Source organism: Phyllobates terribilis, unplaced genomic scaffold, assembly GCF_046119375.1.
Source record: "Phyllobates terribilis strain yellow unplaced genomic scaffold, ASM4611937v1 Scaffold_7__3_contigs__length_470593459, whole genome shotgun sequence".
Taxonomy (NCBI): Eukaryota; Metazoa; Chordata; class Amphibia; order Anura; family Dendrobatidae; genus Phyllobates; species Phyllobates terribilis.
Window position 1 is genome coordinate 158,846,108 of NW_027362767.1, and position 21,181 is coordinate 158,867,288.

Here is a 21,181-nt window from a genome sequence, read left to right on the forward strand (position 1 = left end):
TACTGCCTCCTATGTACAAGAATATAACTACTATAATACTGCTCCTATGTACAAGAATATAACTACTATAATACTGCTCCTATGTACAAGATTATAACTACTATAATACTGCCCCCTATATATAAGAATATAACTACTATAATACTGCTCCGATGTACAAGAATATAACTACTATAATACTGCTCCTATGTACAAGAATATAACTACTATAATACTGCTCCTATGTACAAGAATATAACTACTATAATACTGCCCCTATGTACAAGAATATAACTACTATAATACTGCTCCTATGTACAGGAATATAACTACTATAATACTGCTCCTATGTACAAGACTATAACTACTATAATACTGCCCACTATGTACAAGAATATAACTACTATAATACTGCCCCTATGTACAAGAATATAACTACTATAATATTGCCCCCTATGTACAAGAATATAACTACTATAATACTGCCCCTATGTACAAGAATATAACTTCTATAATACTGCCCCCTATGTACAAGAATATAACTACTATAATACTGCCCCCTATGTATAAGAATACAACTACTATAATACTGCCCACTATGTACAAGAATATAACTACTATAATACTGCCCCTTATGTACAAGAATATAACTACTATAATACTTTCCCTTATGTACAAGAATACAACTACTATAATACTGCCCCTTATGTACAATAATATAACTACTATAATACTGCCCCTTATGTACAAGAATATAACTACTATAATACTGCCCCCTATGTATAAGAATATAATTACTATAATACTGCCCCCTATGTACAAGAATATAACTACTATAATACTGTCCCCAATGTACAATAATATAACTACTATAATACTGCCCCCTATGTACAAGAATATAACTTCTATAATACTGCCCCCTATGTACAAGAATATAACTACTATAATACTGCTCCTATGTACAAAAATATAACTACTATAATAGTACTCCCTATGTACTAGAATATAACTACTATAATACTGCCCCTATATACAAGAATGTATCTACTATAATACTGCCCCCTGTGTACAAGAATATAACTACTATAATACTGCTCCTATGTACAAGAATATAACTACTATAATACTGCTCCTATGTACAAGAATATAACTACTATAATACTGCCCCTATGTTCAAGAATATAACTACTATAATACTGCTCCTATGTACAAGAATATAACTACTATAATACTGCCCCCTATGTACAAGAATATACCTACTATAATACTGCCCCCTATGTACAGAATATAACTACTATAATACTGCTCCTATGTACAAGAATATAACTACTATAATACTGCTCCTATGTATAAGAATATAACTACTATAATACGGCTCCCTATGTACAAGAATTTAACTACTATAATACTGCCCCCTATGTACAAGAATATAACTACTATAATACTGCCCCTATGTACAAGAATATAACTACTATAATACTGCTCCTATGTACAAGAATATAACTACTATAATACTGCCTCCTATGTACAGAATATAACTACTATAATACTATTCCTATGTACAAGAATATAACTACTATAATACTGCCTCCTATGTACAAGAATATAACTACTATAATACTGCTCCTATGTACAAGAATATAACTACTATAATACTGCTCCTATGTACAAGATTATAACTACTATAATACTGCCCCCTATGTATAAGAATATAACTACTATAATACTGCTCCTATGTACAAGAATATAACTACTATAATACTGCTCCTATGTACAAGAATATAACTACTATAATACTGCTCCTATGTAGAAGAATATAACTACTATAATACTGCCCCTATGTACAAGAATATAACTACTATAATACTGCTCCTATGTACAGGAATATAACTACTATAATACTGCTCCTATGTACAAGACTATAACTACTATAATACTGCCCCCTATGTACAAGAATATAACTACTATAATACTGCCCCTATGTACAAGAATATAACTACTATAATATTGCCCCCTATGTACAAGAATATAACTACTATAATACTGCCCCCTATGTACAAGAATATAACTTCTATAATACTGCCCCCTATGTACAAGAATATAACTACTATAATACTGCCCCCTATGTATAAGAATACAACTACTATAATACTGCCCCGTATGTACAAGAATATAACTACTATAATACTGCCCCTTATGTACAAGAATATAACTACTATAATACTTCCCCTTATGTACAAGAATACAACTACTATAATACTGCCCCTTATGTACAAGAATATAACTACTATAATACTGCCCCTTATGTACAAGAATATAACTACTATAATACTGCCCCCTATGTAAAAGAATATAATTACTATAATACTGCCCCCTATGTACAAGAATATAACTACTATAATACTGTCCCCAATGTACAATAATATAACTACTATAATACTGCCCCCTATGTACAAGAATATAACTTCTATAATACTGCCCCCTATGTACAAGAATATAACTACTATAATACTGCTCCTATGTACAAAAATATAACTACTATAATAGTACTCCCTATGTACTAGAATATAACTACTATAATACTGCCCCTATATACAAGAATATATCTACTATAATACTGCCCCCTGTGTACAAGAATATAACTACTATAATACTGCTTCTATGTACAAGAATATAACTACTATAATACTGCTCCTATGTACAAGAATATAACTACTATAATACTGCCCCTATGTACAAGAATATAACTACTATAATACTGCTCCTATGTACAAGAATATAACTACTATAATACTGCCCCCTATGTACAAGAATATACCTACTATAATACTGCCCCCTATGTACAGAATATAACTACTATAATACTGCTCCTATGTACAAGAATATAACTACTATAATACTGCTCCTATGTACAAGAATATAACTACTATAATACTGCTCCTATGTACAAGAATATAACTACTATAATACTGCCCCTATGTACAAGAATATAACTACTACAATACTGACCCTATGTACAAGAATATAACTACTATAATACTACCTCTATGTACAAGAATATAACTACTATAATACTGCTCCTATGTACAAGAATATAACTACTATAATACTGCCCCCTATGTATAAGAATATAATTACTATAATACTGCCCCCTATGTACAAGAATATAACTACTATAATACTGTCCCCTATGTACAAGAATATAACTACTATAATACTGCCCCCTATGTACAAGAATATAACTTCTATAATACTGCCCCCTATGTACAAGAATATAACTGCTATAATACTGCTCCTATGTACAAGAATATAACTACTATAATACTGCCCCCTATGTACAAGAATATAACTACTATAATACTACTCCTATGTACAAGAATATAACTACAATAATACTGCTCCTATGTACAAGAATATAACTACTATAATACTGCCCCCTATGTACAGAATATAACTACTATAATACTGCCACCTGTGTACAGAATATAACTACTATAATACTGCCCCCTATGTACAAGAATATAACTACTATAATACTGCACCTATGTACAAGAATATAACTACTATAATACTGCTCCCTATGTACAAGAATATAACTACTATAATACTGCTCCTATGTACAAGAATGTAACTACTATAATACTGCCCCCTACGTACAAGAATATAACTACTATAATACTGCCCCCTATGTACAGAATATAACTACTATAATACTGCCCCCTATGTACAGAATATAACTACTATAATACTGCCCCCTATGTACAAGAATATAACTACTATAATACGGCTCCCTATGTACAAGAATTTAACTACTATAATACTGCCCCCTATGCACAAGAATATAACTACTATAATACTGACCCTATGCACAAGAATATAACTACTATAATACTGCTCCTATGTACAAGAATATAACTACTATAATACTGCCTCCTATGTACAGAATATAACTACTATAATACTATTCATATGTACAAGAATATAACTACTATAATACTGCTCCTATGTACAAGAATATAACTACTATAATACTGCCTCCTATGTACAAGAATATAACTACTATAATACTGCTCCTATGTACAAGAATATAACTACTATAATACTGCTCCTATGTACAAGATTATAACTACTATAATACTGCCCCCTATATATAAGAATATAACTACTATAATACTGCTCCGATGTACAAGAATATAACTACTATAATACTGCTCCTATGTACAAGAATATAACTACTATAATACTGCTCCTATGTACAAGAATATAACTACTATAATACTGCCCCTATGTACAAGAATATAACTACTATAATACTGCTCCTATGTACAGGAATATAACTACTATAATACTGCTCCTATGTACAAGACTATAACTACTATAATACTGCCCCCTATGTACAAGAATATAACTACTATAATACTGCCCCTATGTACAAGAATATAACTACTATAATATTGCCCCCTATGTACAAGAATATAACTACTATAATACTGCCCCTATGTACAAGAATATAACTTATATAATACTGCCCCCTATGTACAAGAATATAACTACTATAATACTGCCCCCTATGTATAAGAATACAACTACTATAATACTGCCCACTATGTACAAGAATATAACTACTATAATACTGCCCCTTATGTACAAGAATATAACTACTATAATACTTTCCCTTATGTACAAGAATACAACTACTATAATACTGCCCCTTATGTACAAGAATATAACTACTATAATACTGCCCCTTATGTACAAGAATATAACTACTATAATACTGCCCCCTATGTATAAGAATATAATTACTATAATACTGCCCCCTATGTACAAGAATATAACTACTATAATACTGTCCCCAATGTACAATAATATAACTACTATAATACTGCCCCCTATGTACAAGAATATAACTTCTATAATACTGCCCCCTATGTACAAGAATATAACTACTATAATACTGCTCCTATGTACAAAAATATAACTACTATAATAGTACTCCCTATGTACTAGAATATAACTACTATAATACTGCCCCTATATACAAGAATATATCTACTATAATACTGCCCCCTGTGTACAAGAATATAACTACTATAATACTGCTCCTATGTACAAGAATATAACTACTATAATACTGCTCCTATGTACAAGAATATAACTACTATAATACTGCCCCTATGTTCAAGAATATAACTACTATAATACTGCTCCTATGTACAAGAATATAACTACTATAATACTGCCCCCTATGTACAAGAATATACCTACTATAATACTGCCCCCTATGTACAGAATATAACTACTATAATACTGCTCCTATGTACAAGAATATAACTACTATAATACTGCTCCTATGTATAAGAATATAACTACTATAATACGGCTCCCTATGTACAAGAATTTAACTACTATAATACTGCCCCCTATGTACAAGAATATAACTACTATAATACTGCCCCTATGTACAAGAATATAACTACTATAATACTGCTCCTATGTACAAGAATATAACTACTATAATACTGCCTCCTATGTACAGAATATAACTACTATAATACTATTCCTATGTACAAGAATATAACTACTATAATACTGCTCCTATGTACAAGAATATAACTACTATAATACTGCCTCCTATGTACAAGAATATAACTACTATAATACTGCTCCTATGTACAAGAATATAACTACTATAATACTGCTCCTATGTACAAGATTATAACTACTATAATACTGCCCCCTATGTATAAGAATATAACTACTATAATACTGCTCCTATGTACAAGAATATAACTACTATAATACTGCTCCTATGTACAAGAATATAACTACTATAATACTGCTCCTATGTAGAAGAATATAACTACTATAATACTGCCCCTATGTACAAGAATATAACTACTATAATACTGCTCCTATGTACAGGAATATAACTACTATAATACTGCTCCTATGTACAAGACTATAACTACTATAATACTGCCCCCTATGTACAAGAATATAACTACTATAATACTGCCCCTATGTACAAGAATATAACTACTATAATATTGCCCCCTATGTACAAGAATATAACTACTATAATACTGCCCCCTATGTACAAGAATATAACTTCTATAATACTGCCCCCTATGTACAAGAATATAACTACTATAATACTGCCCCCTATGTATAAGAATACAACTACTATAATACTGCCCCGTATGTACAAGAATATAACTACTATAATACTGCCCCTTATGTACAAGAATATAACTACTATAATACTTCCCCTTATGTACAAGAATACAACTACTATAATTCTGCCCCTTATGTACAAGAATATAACTACTATAATACTGCCCCTTATGTACAAGAATATAACTACTATAATACTGCCCCCTATGTAAAAGAATATAATTACTATAATACTGCCCCCTATGTACAAGAATATAACTACTATAATACTGTCCCCAATGTACAATAATATAACTACTATAATACTGCCCCCTATGTACAAGAATATAACTTCTATAATACTGCCCCCTATGTACAAGAATATAACTACTATAATACTGCTCCTATGTACAAAAATATAACTACTATAATAGTACTCCCTATGTACTAGAATATAACTACTATAATACTGCCCCTATATACAAGAATATATCTACTATAATACTGCCCCCTGTGTACAAGAATATAACTACTATAATACTGCTTCTATGTACAAGAATATAACTACTATAATACTGCTCCTATGTACAAGAATATAACTACTATAATACTGCCCCTATGTACAAGAATATAACTACTATAATACTGCTCCTATGTACAAGAATATAACTACTATAATACTGCCCCCTATGTACAAGAATATACCTACTATAATACTGCCCCCTATGTACAGAATATAACTACTATAATACTGCTCCTATGTACAAGAATATAACTACTATAATACTGCTCCTATGTACAAGAATATAACTACTATAATACTGCTCCTATGTACAAGAATATAACTACTATAATACTGCCCCTATGTACAAGAATATAACTACTACAATACTGACCCTATGTACAAGAATATAACTACTATAATACTACCTCTATGTACAAGAATATAACTACTATAATACTGCTCCTATGTACAAGAATATAACTACTATAATACTGCCCCCTATGTATAAGAATATAATTACTATAATACTGCCCCCTATGTACAAGAATATAACTACTATAATACTGTCCCCTATGTACAAGAATATAACTACTATAATACTGCCCCCTATGTACAAGAATATAACTTCTATAATACTGCCCCCTATGTACAAGAATATAACTGCTATAATACTGCTTCTATGTACAAGAATATAACTACTATAATACTACTCCCTATGTACTAGAATATAACTACTATAATACTGCCCCTATGTACAAGAATATATCTACTCTAATACTGCCCCCTATGTACAAGAATATAACTACTATAATACTGCGTTTATGTACAAGAATATAGCTACTATAATACTGCCCCTATGTACAAGAATATTACTACTATAATACTGCCCCCTATGTACAAGAATATAACTACTATAATACTGCTCCTATGTACAAGAATATAACTACTATAATACTGCTCCTATGTACAAGAATATAACTACTATAATACTGCCCCCTATGTATAAGAATATAACTACTATAATACTGCCCCCTATGTATAAGAATACAACTACTATAATACTGCTCCCTATGTACAGAATATAACTACTATAATACTGCTCCTATGTACAAGAATATAACTACTATAATACTGCCCCCGATGTACAAGAATATAACTACTATAATACTGCCCCTATGTACAAGAATATAACTACTATAATACTGCACTGCTCCCATGTACAAGAATATAACTACTATAATACTGCTCCTATATACAAGAATATAACTACTATAATACTGCCCCCTATGTACAAGAATATACCTACTATAATACTGCCCCCTATGTACAGAATATAACTACTATATTACTGCTCCTATGTACAAGAATATAACTACTATAATACTGCTCCTATGTACAAGAATATAACTACTATAATACTGCTCCTATGTACAAGAATATAACTACTATAATACTGCCCCTTTGTACAAGAATATAACTACTATAATACTACCTCTATGTACAAGAATATAACTACTATAATACTGCCCCCTATGTATAAGAATACAACTACTATAATACTGCTCCCTATGTACAGAATATAACTACTATAATACTGCTCCTATGTACAAGAATTTAACTACTATAATACTGCCCCCAATGTACAAGAATATAACTACTATAATACTGCCCCTATGTACAAGAATATAACTACTATAATACTGCCCCTATGTACAAGAATATAACTAGTATAATACTGCACTGCTCCTATGTACAAGAATATAACTACTATAATACTGCTCCTATATACAAGAATATAACTACTATAATACTGCCCCCTATGTACAAGAATATACCTACTATAATACTGCCCCCTATGTACAGAATATAACTACTATATTACTGCTCCTATGTACAAGAATATAACTACTATAATACTGCTCCTATGTACAAGAATATAACTACTATAATACTGCCCCCTATGTACAAGAATATAACTACTATAATACTCCTCCTATGTACAAGAATATAACTACTATAATACTACTCCCTATGTACAAGAATCTAACTACTATAATACTGCCCCCTATGTACAAGAATATAACTACTATAATACTGTCCCCTATGTACAAGAATATAACTACTATAATACTGCCCCCTATGTACAAGAATATAACTTCTATAATACTGCCCCCTATGTACAAGAATATAACTACTATAATACTGCCCCCTATGTATAAGAATACAACTACTATAATACTGCCCCCTATGTACAAGAATATAACTACTATAATACTGCCCCTTATGTACAAGAATATAACTACTATAATACTTCCCCTTATGTACAAGAATACAACTACTATAATACTGCCCCTTATGTACAAGAATATAACTACTATAATACTGCCCCTTATGTACAAGAATATAACTACTATAATACTGCCCCCTATGTATAAGAATATAATTACTATAATACTGCCCCCTATGTACAAGAATATAACTACTATAATACTGTCCCCAATGTACAATAATATAACTACTATAATACTGCCCCCTATGTACAAGAATATAACTTCTATAATACTGCCCCCTATGTACAAGAATATAACTACTATAATACTGCTCCTATGTACAAAAATATAACTACTATAATAGTACTCCCTATGTACTAGAATATAACTACTATAATACTGCCCCTATATACAAGAATATATCTACTATAATACTGCCCCCTGTGTACAAGAATATAACTACTATAATACTGCTCCTATGTACAAGAATATAACTACTATAATACTGCTCCTATGTACAAGAATATAACTACTATAATACTGCTCCTATGTACAAGAATATAACTACTATAATACTGCCCCCTTTGTACAAGAATATACCTACTATAATACTGCCCCCTATGTACAGAATATAACTACTATAATACTGCTCCTATGTACAAGAATATAACTACTATAATACTGCTCCTATGTACAAGAATATAACTACTATAATACTGCTCCTATGTACAAGAATATAACTACTATAATACTGCCCCTATGTACAAGAATATAACTACTACAATACTGACCCTATGTACAAGAATATAACTACTATAATACTACCTCTATGTACAAGAATATAACTACTATAATACTGCTCCTATGTACAAGAATATAACTACTATAATACTGCCCCCTATGTATAAGAATATAATTACTATAATACTGCCCCCTATGTACAAGAATATAACTACTATAATACTGTCCCCTATGTACAAGAATATAACTACTATAATACTGCCCCCTATGTACAAGAATATAACTTCTATAATACTGCCCCCTATGTACAAGAATATAACAGCTATAATACTGCTCCTATGTACAAGAATATAACTACTATAATACTACTCCCTATGTACTAGAATATAACTACTATAATACTGCCCCTATGTACAAGAATATATCTACTATAATACTGCCCCCTATGTACAAGAATATAACTACTATAATACTGCCCTTATGTACAAGAATATAGCTACTATAATACTGCCCCTATGTACAAGAATATTACTACTATAATACTGCCCCCTATGTACAAGAATATAACTACTATAATACTGCTCCTATGTACAAGAATATAACTACTATAATACTGCTCCTATGTACAAGAATATAACTACTATAATACTGCCCCCTATGTATAAGAATATAACTACTATAATACTGCCCCCTATGTATAAGAATACAACTACTATAATACTGCTCCCTATGTACAGAATATAACTACTATAATACTGCTCCTATGTACAAGAATATAACTACTATAATACTGCCCCCGATGTACAAGAATATAACTACTATAATACTGCCCCTATGTACAAGAATATAACTACTATAATACTGCACTGCTCCTATGTACAAGAATATAACTACTATAATACTGCTCCTATATACAAGAATATAACTACTATAATACTGCCCCCTATGTACAAGAATATACCTACTATAATACTGCCCCCTATGTACAGAATATAACTACTATATTACTGCTCCTATGTACAAGAATATAACTACTATAATACTGCTCCTATGTACAAGAATATAACTACTATAATACTGCTCCTATGTACAAGAATATAACTACTATAATACTGCCCCTTTGTACAAGAATATAACTACTATAATACTATCTCTATGTACAAGAATATAACTACTATAATACTGCCCCCTATGTATAAGAATACAACTACTATAATACTGCTCCCTATGTACAGAATATAACTACTATAATACTGCTCCTATGTACAAGAATTTAACTACTATAATACTGCCCCCAATGTACAAGAATATAACTACTATAATACTGCCCCTATGTACAAGAATATAACTACTATAATACTGCCCCTATGTACAAGAATATAACTACTATAATACTGCACTGCTCCTATGTACAAGAATATAACTACTATAATACTGCTCCTATATACAAGAATATAACTACTATAATACTGCCCCCTATGTACAAGAATATACCTACTATAATACTGCCCCCTATGTACAGAATATAACTACTATATTACTGCTCCTATGTACAAGAATATAACTACTATAATACTGCTCCTATGTACAAGAATATAACTACTATAATACTGCTCCTATGTACAAGAATATAACTACTATAATACTGCTCCTATGTATAAGAATATAACTACTATAATACTACCTCTATGTACAAGAATATAACTACTATAATACTGCCCCCTATGTACAAGAATATAACTACTATAATACTGCTCCTATGTACAAGAATATAACTACTATAATACTGCTCCTATGTACAAGAATATAAGTACTATAATACTGCCCTTATGTACAAGAATATAACTACTATAATACAGCTCCTATGTACCAGAATATAACTACTATAATACTGCCACTATGTACAAGAATATAACTACTATAATACTGCCCCCTATGTACAAGAATATAACTACTATAATACTGCTATGTACAAGAATATAACTACTATAATACTGCTCCTATGTACAAGAATATAACTACTATAATACTGCCCCCTATGTACAGAATATAACTACTATAATACTGCCCCTATGTACAAGAATATAACTACTATAATACTGCCCCCTATGTATAAGAATATAACTACTATAATACTGCCCCCTATGTACAGAATATAACTACTATAATACTGCCCCTATGTACAAGAATATAACTACTATAATACTGACCCCTATGTATAAGAATATAACTACTATAATACTGCTCCTATGTACAAGAATATAACTACTATAATACTGCTCCTATGTACAAGAATATAACTACTATAATACTGTCCCCTATGTACAAGAATATAACTACTATAATACTACCTCTATGTACAAGAATATAACTACTATAATACTGCCCCCTATGTACAAGAATATAACTACTATAATACTGCTCCTATGTACAAGAATATAACTACTATAATGCTGCTCCTATGTACAAGAATATAACTACTATAATACTACCTCTATGTACAAGAATATAACTACTATAATACTTCCCCCTATGTACAAGAATATAACTACTATAATACTGCTCCTATGTACAGGAATATAACTACTATAATACTGCTCCTATGTACAAGAATATAAGTACTATAATACTGCCCCTATGTACAAGAATATAACTACTATAATACAGCTCCTATGTACAAGAATATAACTACTATAATACTGCCACTATGTACAAGAATATAACTACTATAATACTGCCCCCTATGTACAAGAATATAACTACTATAATACTGCTCCTATGTACAAGAATATAACTACTATAATACTGCTCCTATGTACAAGAATATAACTACTATAATACTGCCCCCTATGTACAGAATATAACTACTATAATACTGCCCCTATGTACAAGAATATAACTACTATAATACTGCCCCCTATGTATAAGAATATAACTACTATAATACTGCCCCCTATGTACAGAATATAACTACTATAATACTGCCCCTATGTACAAGAATATAACTACTATAATACTGCCCCCTATGTATAAGAATATAACTACTATAATACTGCTCCTATGTACAAGAATATAACTACTATAATACTGCTCCTATGTACAAGAATATAACTACTATAATACTGTCCCCTATGTACAAGAATATAACTACTATAATACTGCTCCCTATGTACAAGAATGTAACTACTATAATACTGCCCCCTATGTACAAGAATATAACTACTATAATACTACTCCTATGTACAAGAATATAACTACAATAATACTGCTCCTATGTACAAGAATATAACTACTATAATACTGCCCCCTATGTACAGAATATAACTACTATAATACTGCCCCCTATGTACAGAATATAACTACTATAATACTGCCCCCTATGTACAAGAATATAACTACTATAATACTGCCCCTATGTACAAGAATATAACTACTATAATACTGCTCCCTATGTACAAGAATATAACTACTATAATACTGCTCCTATGTACAAGAATGTAACTACTATAATACTGCCCCCTACGTACAAGAATATAACTACTATAATACTGCCCCCTATGTACAGAATATAACTACTATAATACTGCCCCCTATGTACAGAATATAACTACTATAATACTGCCCCCTATGTACAAGAATATAACTACTATAATACGGCTCCCTATGTACAAGAATTTAACTACTATAATACTGCCCCCTATGTACAAGAATATAACTACTATAATACTGCCCATATGTACAAGAATATAACTACTATAATACTGCTCCTATGTACAAGAATATAACTACTATAATACTGCCTCCTATGTACAGAATATAACTACTATAATACTATTCATATGTACAAGAATATAACTACTATAATACTGCTCCTATGTACAAGAATATAACTACTATAATACTGCCTCCTATGTACAAGAATATAACTACTATAATACTGCTCCTATGTACAAGAATATAACTACTATAATACTGCTCCTATGTACAAGAATATAACTACTATAATACTGCCCCCTATATATAAGAATATAACTACTATAATACTGCTCCTATGTACAAGAATATAACTACTATAATACTGCTCCTATGTACAAGAATATAACTACTATAATACTGCTCCTATGTACAAGAATATAACTACTATAATACTGCCCCTATGTACAAGAATATAACTACTATAATACTGCTCCTATGTACAGGAATATAACTACTATAATACTGCTCCTATGTACAAGACTATAACTACTATAATACTGCCCCCTATGTACAAGAATATAACTACTATAATACTGCCCCTATGTACAAGAATATAACTACTATAATATTGCCCCCTATGTACAAGAATATAACTACTATAATACTGCCCCCTATGTACAAGAATATAACTTCTATAATACTGCCCCCTATGTACAAGAATATAACTACTATAATACTGCCCCCTATGTATAAGAATACAACTACTATAATACTGCCCACTATGTACAAGAATATAACTACTATAATACTGCCCCTTATGTACAAGAATATAACTACTATAATACTTTCCCTTATGTACAAGAATACAACTACTATAATACTGCCCCTTATGTACAAGAATATAACTACTATAATACTGCCCCTTATGTACAAGAATATAACTACTATAATACTGCCCCCTATGTATAAGAATATAATTACTATAATACTGCCCCCTATGTACAAGAATATAACTACTATAATACTGTCCCCAATGTACAATAATATAACTACTATAATACTGCCCCCTATGTACAAGAATATAACTTCTATAATACTGCCCCCTATGTACAAGAATATAACTACTATAATACTGCTCCTATGTACAAAAATATAACTACTATAATAGTACTCCCTATGTACTAGAATATAACTACTATAATACTGCCCCTATATACAAGAATATATCTACTATAATACTGCCCCCTGTGTACAAGAATATAACTACTATAATACTGCTCCTATGTACAAGAATATAACTACTATAATACTGCTCCTATGTACAAGAATATAACTACTATAATACTGCCCCTATGTACAAGAATATAACTACTATAATACTGCTCCTATGTACAAGAATATAATTACTATAATACTGCCCCCTATGTACAAGAATATACCTACTATAATACTGCCCCCTATGTACAGAATATAACTACTATAATACTGCTCCTATGTACAAGAATATAACTACTATAATACTGCTCCTATGTATAAGAATATAACTACTATAATACGGCTCCCTATGTACAAGAATTTAACTACTATAATACTGCCCCCTATGTACAAGAATATAACTACTATAATACTGCCCCTATGTACAAGAATATAACTACTATAATACTGCTCCTATGTACAAGAATATAACTACTATAATACTGCCTCCTATGTACAGAATATAACTACTATAATACTATTCCTATGTACAAGAATATAACTACTATAATACTGCTCCTATGTACAAGAATATAACTACTATAATACTGCCTCCTATGTACAAGAATATAACTACTATAATACTGCTCCTATGTACAAGAATATAACTACTATAATACTGCTCCTATGTACAAGATTATAACTACTATAATACTGCCCCCTATGTATAAGAATATAACTACTATAATACTGCTCCTATGTACAAGAATATAACTACTATAATACTGCTCCTATGTACAAGAATATAACTACTATAATACTGCTCCTATGTACAAGAATATAACTACTATAATACTGCCCCTATGTACAAGAATATAACTACTATAATACTGCTCCTATGTACAGGAATATAACTACTATAATACTGCTCCTATGTACAAGACTATAACTACTATAATACTGCCCCCTATGTACAAGAATATAACTACTATAATACTGCCCCTATGTACAAGAATATAACTACTATAATATTGCCCCCTATGTACAAGAATATAACTACTATAATACTGCCCCCTATGTACAAGAATATAACTTCTATAATACTGCCCCCTATGTACAAGAATATAACTACTATAATACTGCCCCCTATGTATAAGAATACAACTACTATAATACTGCCCCCTATGTACAAGAATATAACTACTATAATACTGCCCCTTATGTACAAGAATATAACTACTATAATACTTCCCCTTATGTACAAGAATACAACTACTATAATACTGCCCCTTATGTACAAGAATATAACTACTATAATACTGCCCCTTATGTACAAGAATATAACTACTATAATACTGCCCCCTATGTATAAGAATATAATTACTATAATACTGCCCCCTATGTACAAGAATATAACTACTATAATACTGTCCCCAATGTACAATAATATAACTACTATAATACTGCCCCCTATGTACAAGAATATAACTTCTATAATACTGCCCCCTATGTACAAGAATATAACTACTATAATACTGCTCCTATGTACAAAAATATAACTACTATAATAGTACTCCCTATGTACTAGAATATAACTACTATAATACTGCCCCTATATACAAGAATATATCTACTATAATACTGCCCCCTGTGTACAAGAATATAACTACTATAATACTGCTTCTATGTACAAGAATATAACTACTATAATACTGCTCCTATGTACAAGAATATAACTACTATAATACTGCCCCTATGTACAAGAATATAACTACTATAATACTGCTCCTATGTACAAGAATATAACTACTATAATACTGCCCCCTATGTACAAGAATATACCTACTATAATACTGCCCCCTATGTACAGAATATAACTACTATAATACTGCTCCTATGTACAAGAATATAACTACTATAATACTGCTCCTATGTACAAGAAAATAACTACTATAATACTGCTCCTATGTACAAGAATATAACTACTATAATACTGCCCCTATGTACAAGAATATAACTACTACAATACTGACCCTATGTAAAAGAATATAACTACTATAATACTACCTCTATGTACAAGAATATAACTACTATAATACTGCTCCTATGTACAAGAATATAACTACTATAATACTGCCCCCTATGTATAAGAATATAATTACTATAATACTGCCCCCTATGTACAAGAATATAACTACTATAATACTGTCCCCTATGTACAAGAATATAACTACTATAATACTGCCCCCTATGTACAAGAATATAACTTCTATAATACTGCCCCCTATGTACAAGAATATAACTGCTATAATACTGCTCCTATGTACAAGAATATAACTACTATAATACTACTCCCTATGTACTAGAATATAACTACTATAATACTGCCCCTATGTACAAGAATATATCTACTATAATACTGCCCCCTATGTACAAGAATATAACTACTATAATACTGCCTTTATGTACAAGAATATAGCTACTATAATACTGCCCCTATGTACAAGAATATTACTACTATAATACTGCCCCCTATGTACAAGAATATAACTACTATAATACTGCTCCTATGTACAAGAATATAACTACTATAATACTGCTCCTATGTACAAGAATATAACTACTATAATACTGCCCCCTATGTATAAGAATATAACTACTATAATACTGCCCCCTATGTATAAGAATACAACTACTATAATACTGCTCCATATGTACAGAATATAACTACTATAATACTGCTCCTATGTACAAGAATATAACTACTATAATACTGCCCCCGATGTACAAGAATATAACTACTATAATACTGCCCCTATGTACAAGAATATAACTACTATAATACTGCACTGCTCCTATGTACAAGAATATACCTACTATAATACTGCTCCTATATACAAGAATATAACTACTATAATACTGCCCCCTATGTACAAGAATATACCTACTATAATACTGCCCCCTATGTACAGAATATAACTACTATATTACTGCTCCTATGTACAAGAATATAACTACTATAATACTGCTCCTATGTACAAGAATATAACTACTATAATACTGCTCCTATGTACAAGAATATAACTACTATAATACTGCCCCTTTGTACAAGAATATAACTACTATAATACTACCTCTATGTACAAGAATATAACTACTATAATACTGCCCCCTATGTATAAGAATACAACTACTATAATACTGCTCCCTATGTACAGAATATAACTACTATAATACTGCTCCTATGTACAAGAATTTAACTACTATAATACTGCCCCCAATGTACAAGAATATAACTACTATAATACTGCCCCTATGTACAAGAATATAACTACTATAATACTGCCCCTATGTACAAGAATATAACTACTATAATACTGCACTGCTCCTATGTACAAGAATATAACTACTATAATACTGCTCCTATATACAAGAATATAACTACTATAATACTGCCCCCTATGTACAAGAATATACCTACTATAATACTGCCCCCTATGTACAGAATATAACTACTATATTACTGCTCCTATGTACAAGAATATAACTACTATAATACTGCTCCTATGTACAAGAATATAACTACTATAATACTGCTCCTATGTACAAGAATATAACTACTATAATACTGTCCCTTTGTACAAGAATATAACTACTATAATACTACCTCTATGTACAAGAATATAACTACTATAATACTGCCCCCTATGTACAAGAATATAACTACTATAATACTGCTCCTATGTACAAGAATATAACTACTATAATACTGCTCCTATGTATAAGAATATAACTACTATAATACTACCTCTATGTACAAGAATATAACTACTATAATACTGCCCCCTATGTACAAGAATATAACTACTATAATACTGCTCCTATGTACAAGAATATAACTACTATAATACTGCTCCTATGTACAAGAATATAAGTACTATAATACTGCCCCTATGTACAAGAATATAACTACTATAATACAGCTCCTATGTACCAGAATATAACTACTATAATACTGCCACTATGTACAAGAATATAACTACTATAATCCTGCCCCCTATGTACAAGAATATAACTACTATAATACTGCTATGTACAAGAATATAACTACTATAATACTTCTCCTATGTACAAGAATATAACTACTATAATACTGCCCCCTATGTACAGAATATAACTACTATAATACTGCCCCTATGTACAAGAATATAACTACTATAATACTGCCCCCTATGTATAAGAATATAACTACTATAATACTGCCCTCTATGTACAGAATATAACTACTATAATACTGCCCCTATGTACAAGAATATAACTACTATAATACTGCCCCCTATGTATAAGAATATAACTACTATAATACTGCTCCTATGTACAAGAATATAACTACTATAATACTGCTCCTATGTACAAGAATATAACTACTATAATACTGTCCCCTATGTACAAGAATATAACTACTATAATACTACCTCTATGTACAAGAATATAACTACTATAATACTGCCCCCTATGTACAAGAATATAACTACTATAATACTGCTCCTATGTACAAGAATATAACTACTATAATACTACTCCTATGTACAAGAATATAACTACTATAATACTACCTCTATGTACAAGAATATAACTACTATAATACTTCCCCCTATGTACAAGAATATAACTACTATAATACTGCTCCTATGTACAGGAATATAACTACTATAATACTGCTCCTATGTACAAGAATATAAGTACTATAATACTGCCCCTATGTACAAGAATATGACTACTATAATACAGCTCCTATGTACAAGAATATAACTACTATAATACTGCCACTATGTACAAGAATATAACTACTATAATACTGCCCCCTATGTACAAGAATATAACTACTATAATACTGCTCCTATGTACAAGAATATAACTACTATAATACTGCCTCCTATGTACAAGAATATAACTACTATAATACTGCTCCTATGTACAAGAATATAACTACTATAATACTGCTCCTATGTACAAGATTATAACTACTATAATACTGCCCCCTATGTATAAGAATATAACTACTATAATACTGCTCCTATGTACAAGAATATAACTACTATAATACTGCTCCTATGTACAAGAATATAACTACTATAATACTGCTCCTATGTACAAGAATATAACTACTATAATACTGCCCCTATGTACAAGAATATAACTACTATAATACTGCTCCTATGTACAGGAATATAACTACTATAATACTGCTCCTATGTACAAGACTATAACTACTATAATACTGCCCCCTATGTACAAGAATATAACTACTATAATACTGCCCCTATGTACAAGAATATAACTACTATAATATTGCCCCCTATGTACAAGAATATAACTACTATAAAACTGCCCCCTAGGTACAAGAATATAACTACTATAATACTGCCTCCTATGTACAAGAATATAACTACTATAATACTGCTCCTATGTACAAGAATATAACTACTATAATACTGCTCCTATGTACAAGAATATAACTACTATAATACTGCTCCCTATGTACAAGAATATAACTACTATAATCCTGCTCCCTATGTACAAGAATATAACTACTATAATACTGCTCCTATGTACAAGAATATAACTACTATAATACTGCCCCTATGTACAAGAATATAACTACTATAATACTGCCCCTATGTACAAGAATATAACTACTATAATACTGCTCCTATGTACAAGATTGTAACTACTATAATACTGCCCCCTATGTACAGAATATAACTACTATAATACTGCTCCCTATGTACAAGAATATAACTACTATAATACTCCTTCTACCTCACAGGAGAGATTACATTTCTTGCAGTGAGACCTTGAGCTAATATTTTAACGGGAGTAATAATGGAGTGAGACGTAATTATTTCAGGAGGTGGTGCAATAAATTACCCCTTCGTTCAGTAGGTGAAGGAATGGCTCATATCCCCCCACTTTGTCAAAATGTAGTTTAGAGGATTACCTAACTTTTTCTACTGCGCAGTCTCCCCCAGTGTAGTTTGACACATTCTGAAAAATGCTCATCCTTTAGTAATCATTTGTAACAATTTGTAATTCTATTACAGCAGCAAAGTTAAATGGTTCATAAAGCTGAAAAATGCTACTTACATACAAGCATGAGTAGTGATCTCACAAACATGGTGACTGCCATAGGCTTGTGTGACGCTGCTTGTCTGAAAGAATGAGCTGGTGTTTCACTGTGTCCTTCTGTGGGTTTTTTTTTTTACGGAAAGGAGGGGTGTTTGCTGAGATGGAGCACAGGGGTTTGTGAATGCTATCAGAGCAGGCTGACCTTGAAGCTTTAGCGGTCCAAGGTCCAAAGTGTGTATTTTGATGAAGCTTAATCCTCCGCATTGACTGCATGTGTTGAGCAGATGTCCCATCTGGCAAAAAAAAGGGTCAAGTGTGGAATGCTGCTTATGAAAAGTTTCTCCGAAAATTTCCATGATTCAGATTCTTTGGTATTTTGGACTAACTAAAATTGTTTTGATACATCAAAGTGAAACTAATGTAGAAATAAAAATCTTGAAGTCCTTTTTTATGCTGTTATCTTAACGTATGTATTCGTGTCCGGTGCTGCTTCATAGGCGATAGTTAAAAT

General features: G+C 30.9%; 1 protein-coding gene across 2 annotated transcripts in view; it reads right to left on the reverse strand.

The window, feature by feature from the left end:
• Positions 1 to 20,950, reverse strand: part of LOC141154078 (Fc receptor-like protein 3) — a 97,863-nt gene extending 76,913 nt beyond the window's left edge. For both annotated transcript variants that reach the window (XM_073639511.1, XM_073639510.1), the window contains exon 1: positions 20,689 to 20,950. In XM_073639511.1, coding sequence (XP_073495612.1) covers positions 20,689 to 20,731 — 43 coding nt within the window. In that variant the 5' untranslated portion in view covers positions 20,732 to 20,950. The remainder of the gene's footprint in view (positions 1 to 20,688) is intronic.
• Between the last annotated feature and the right edge of the window lie 231 nt (positions 20,951 to 21,181).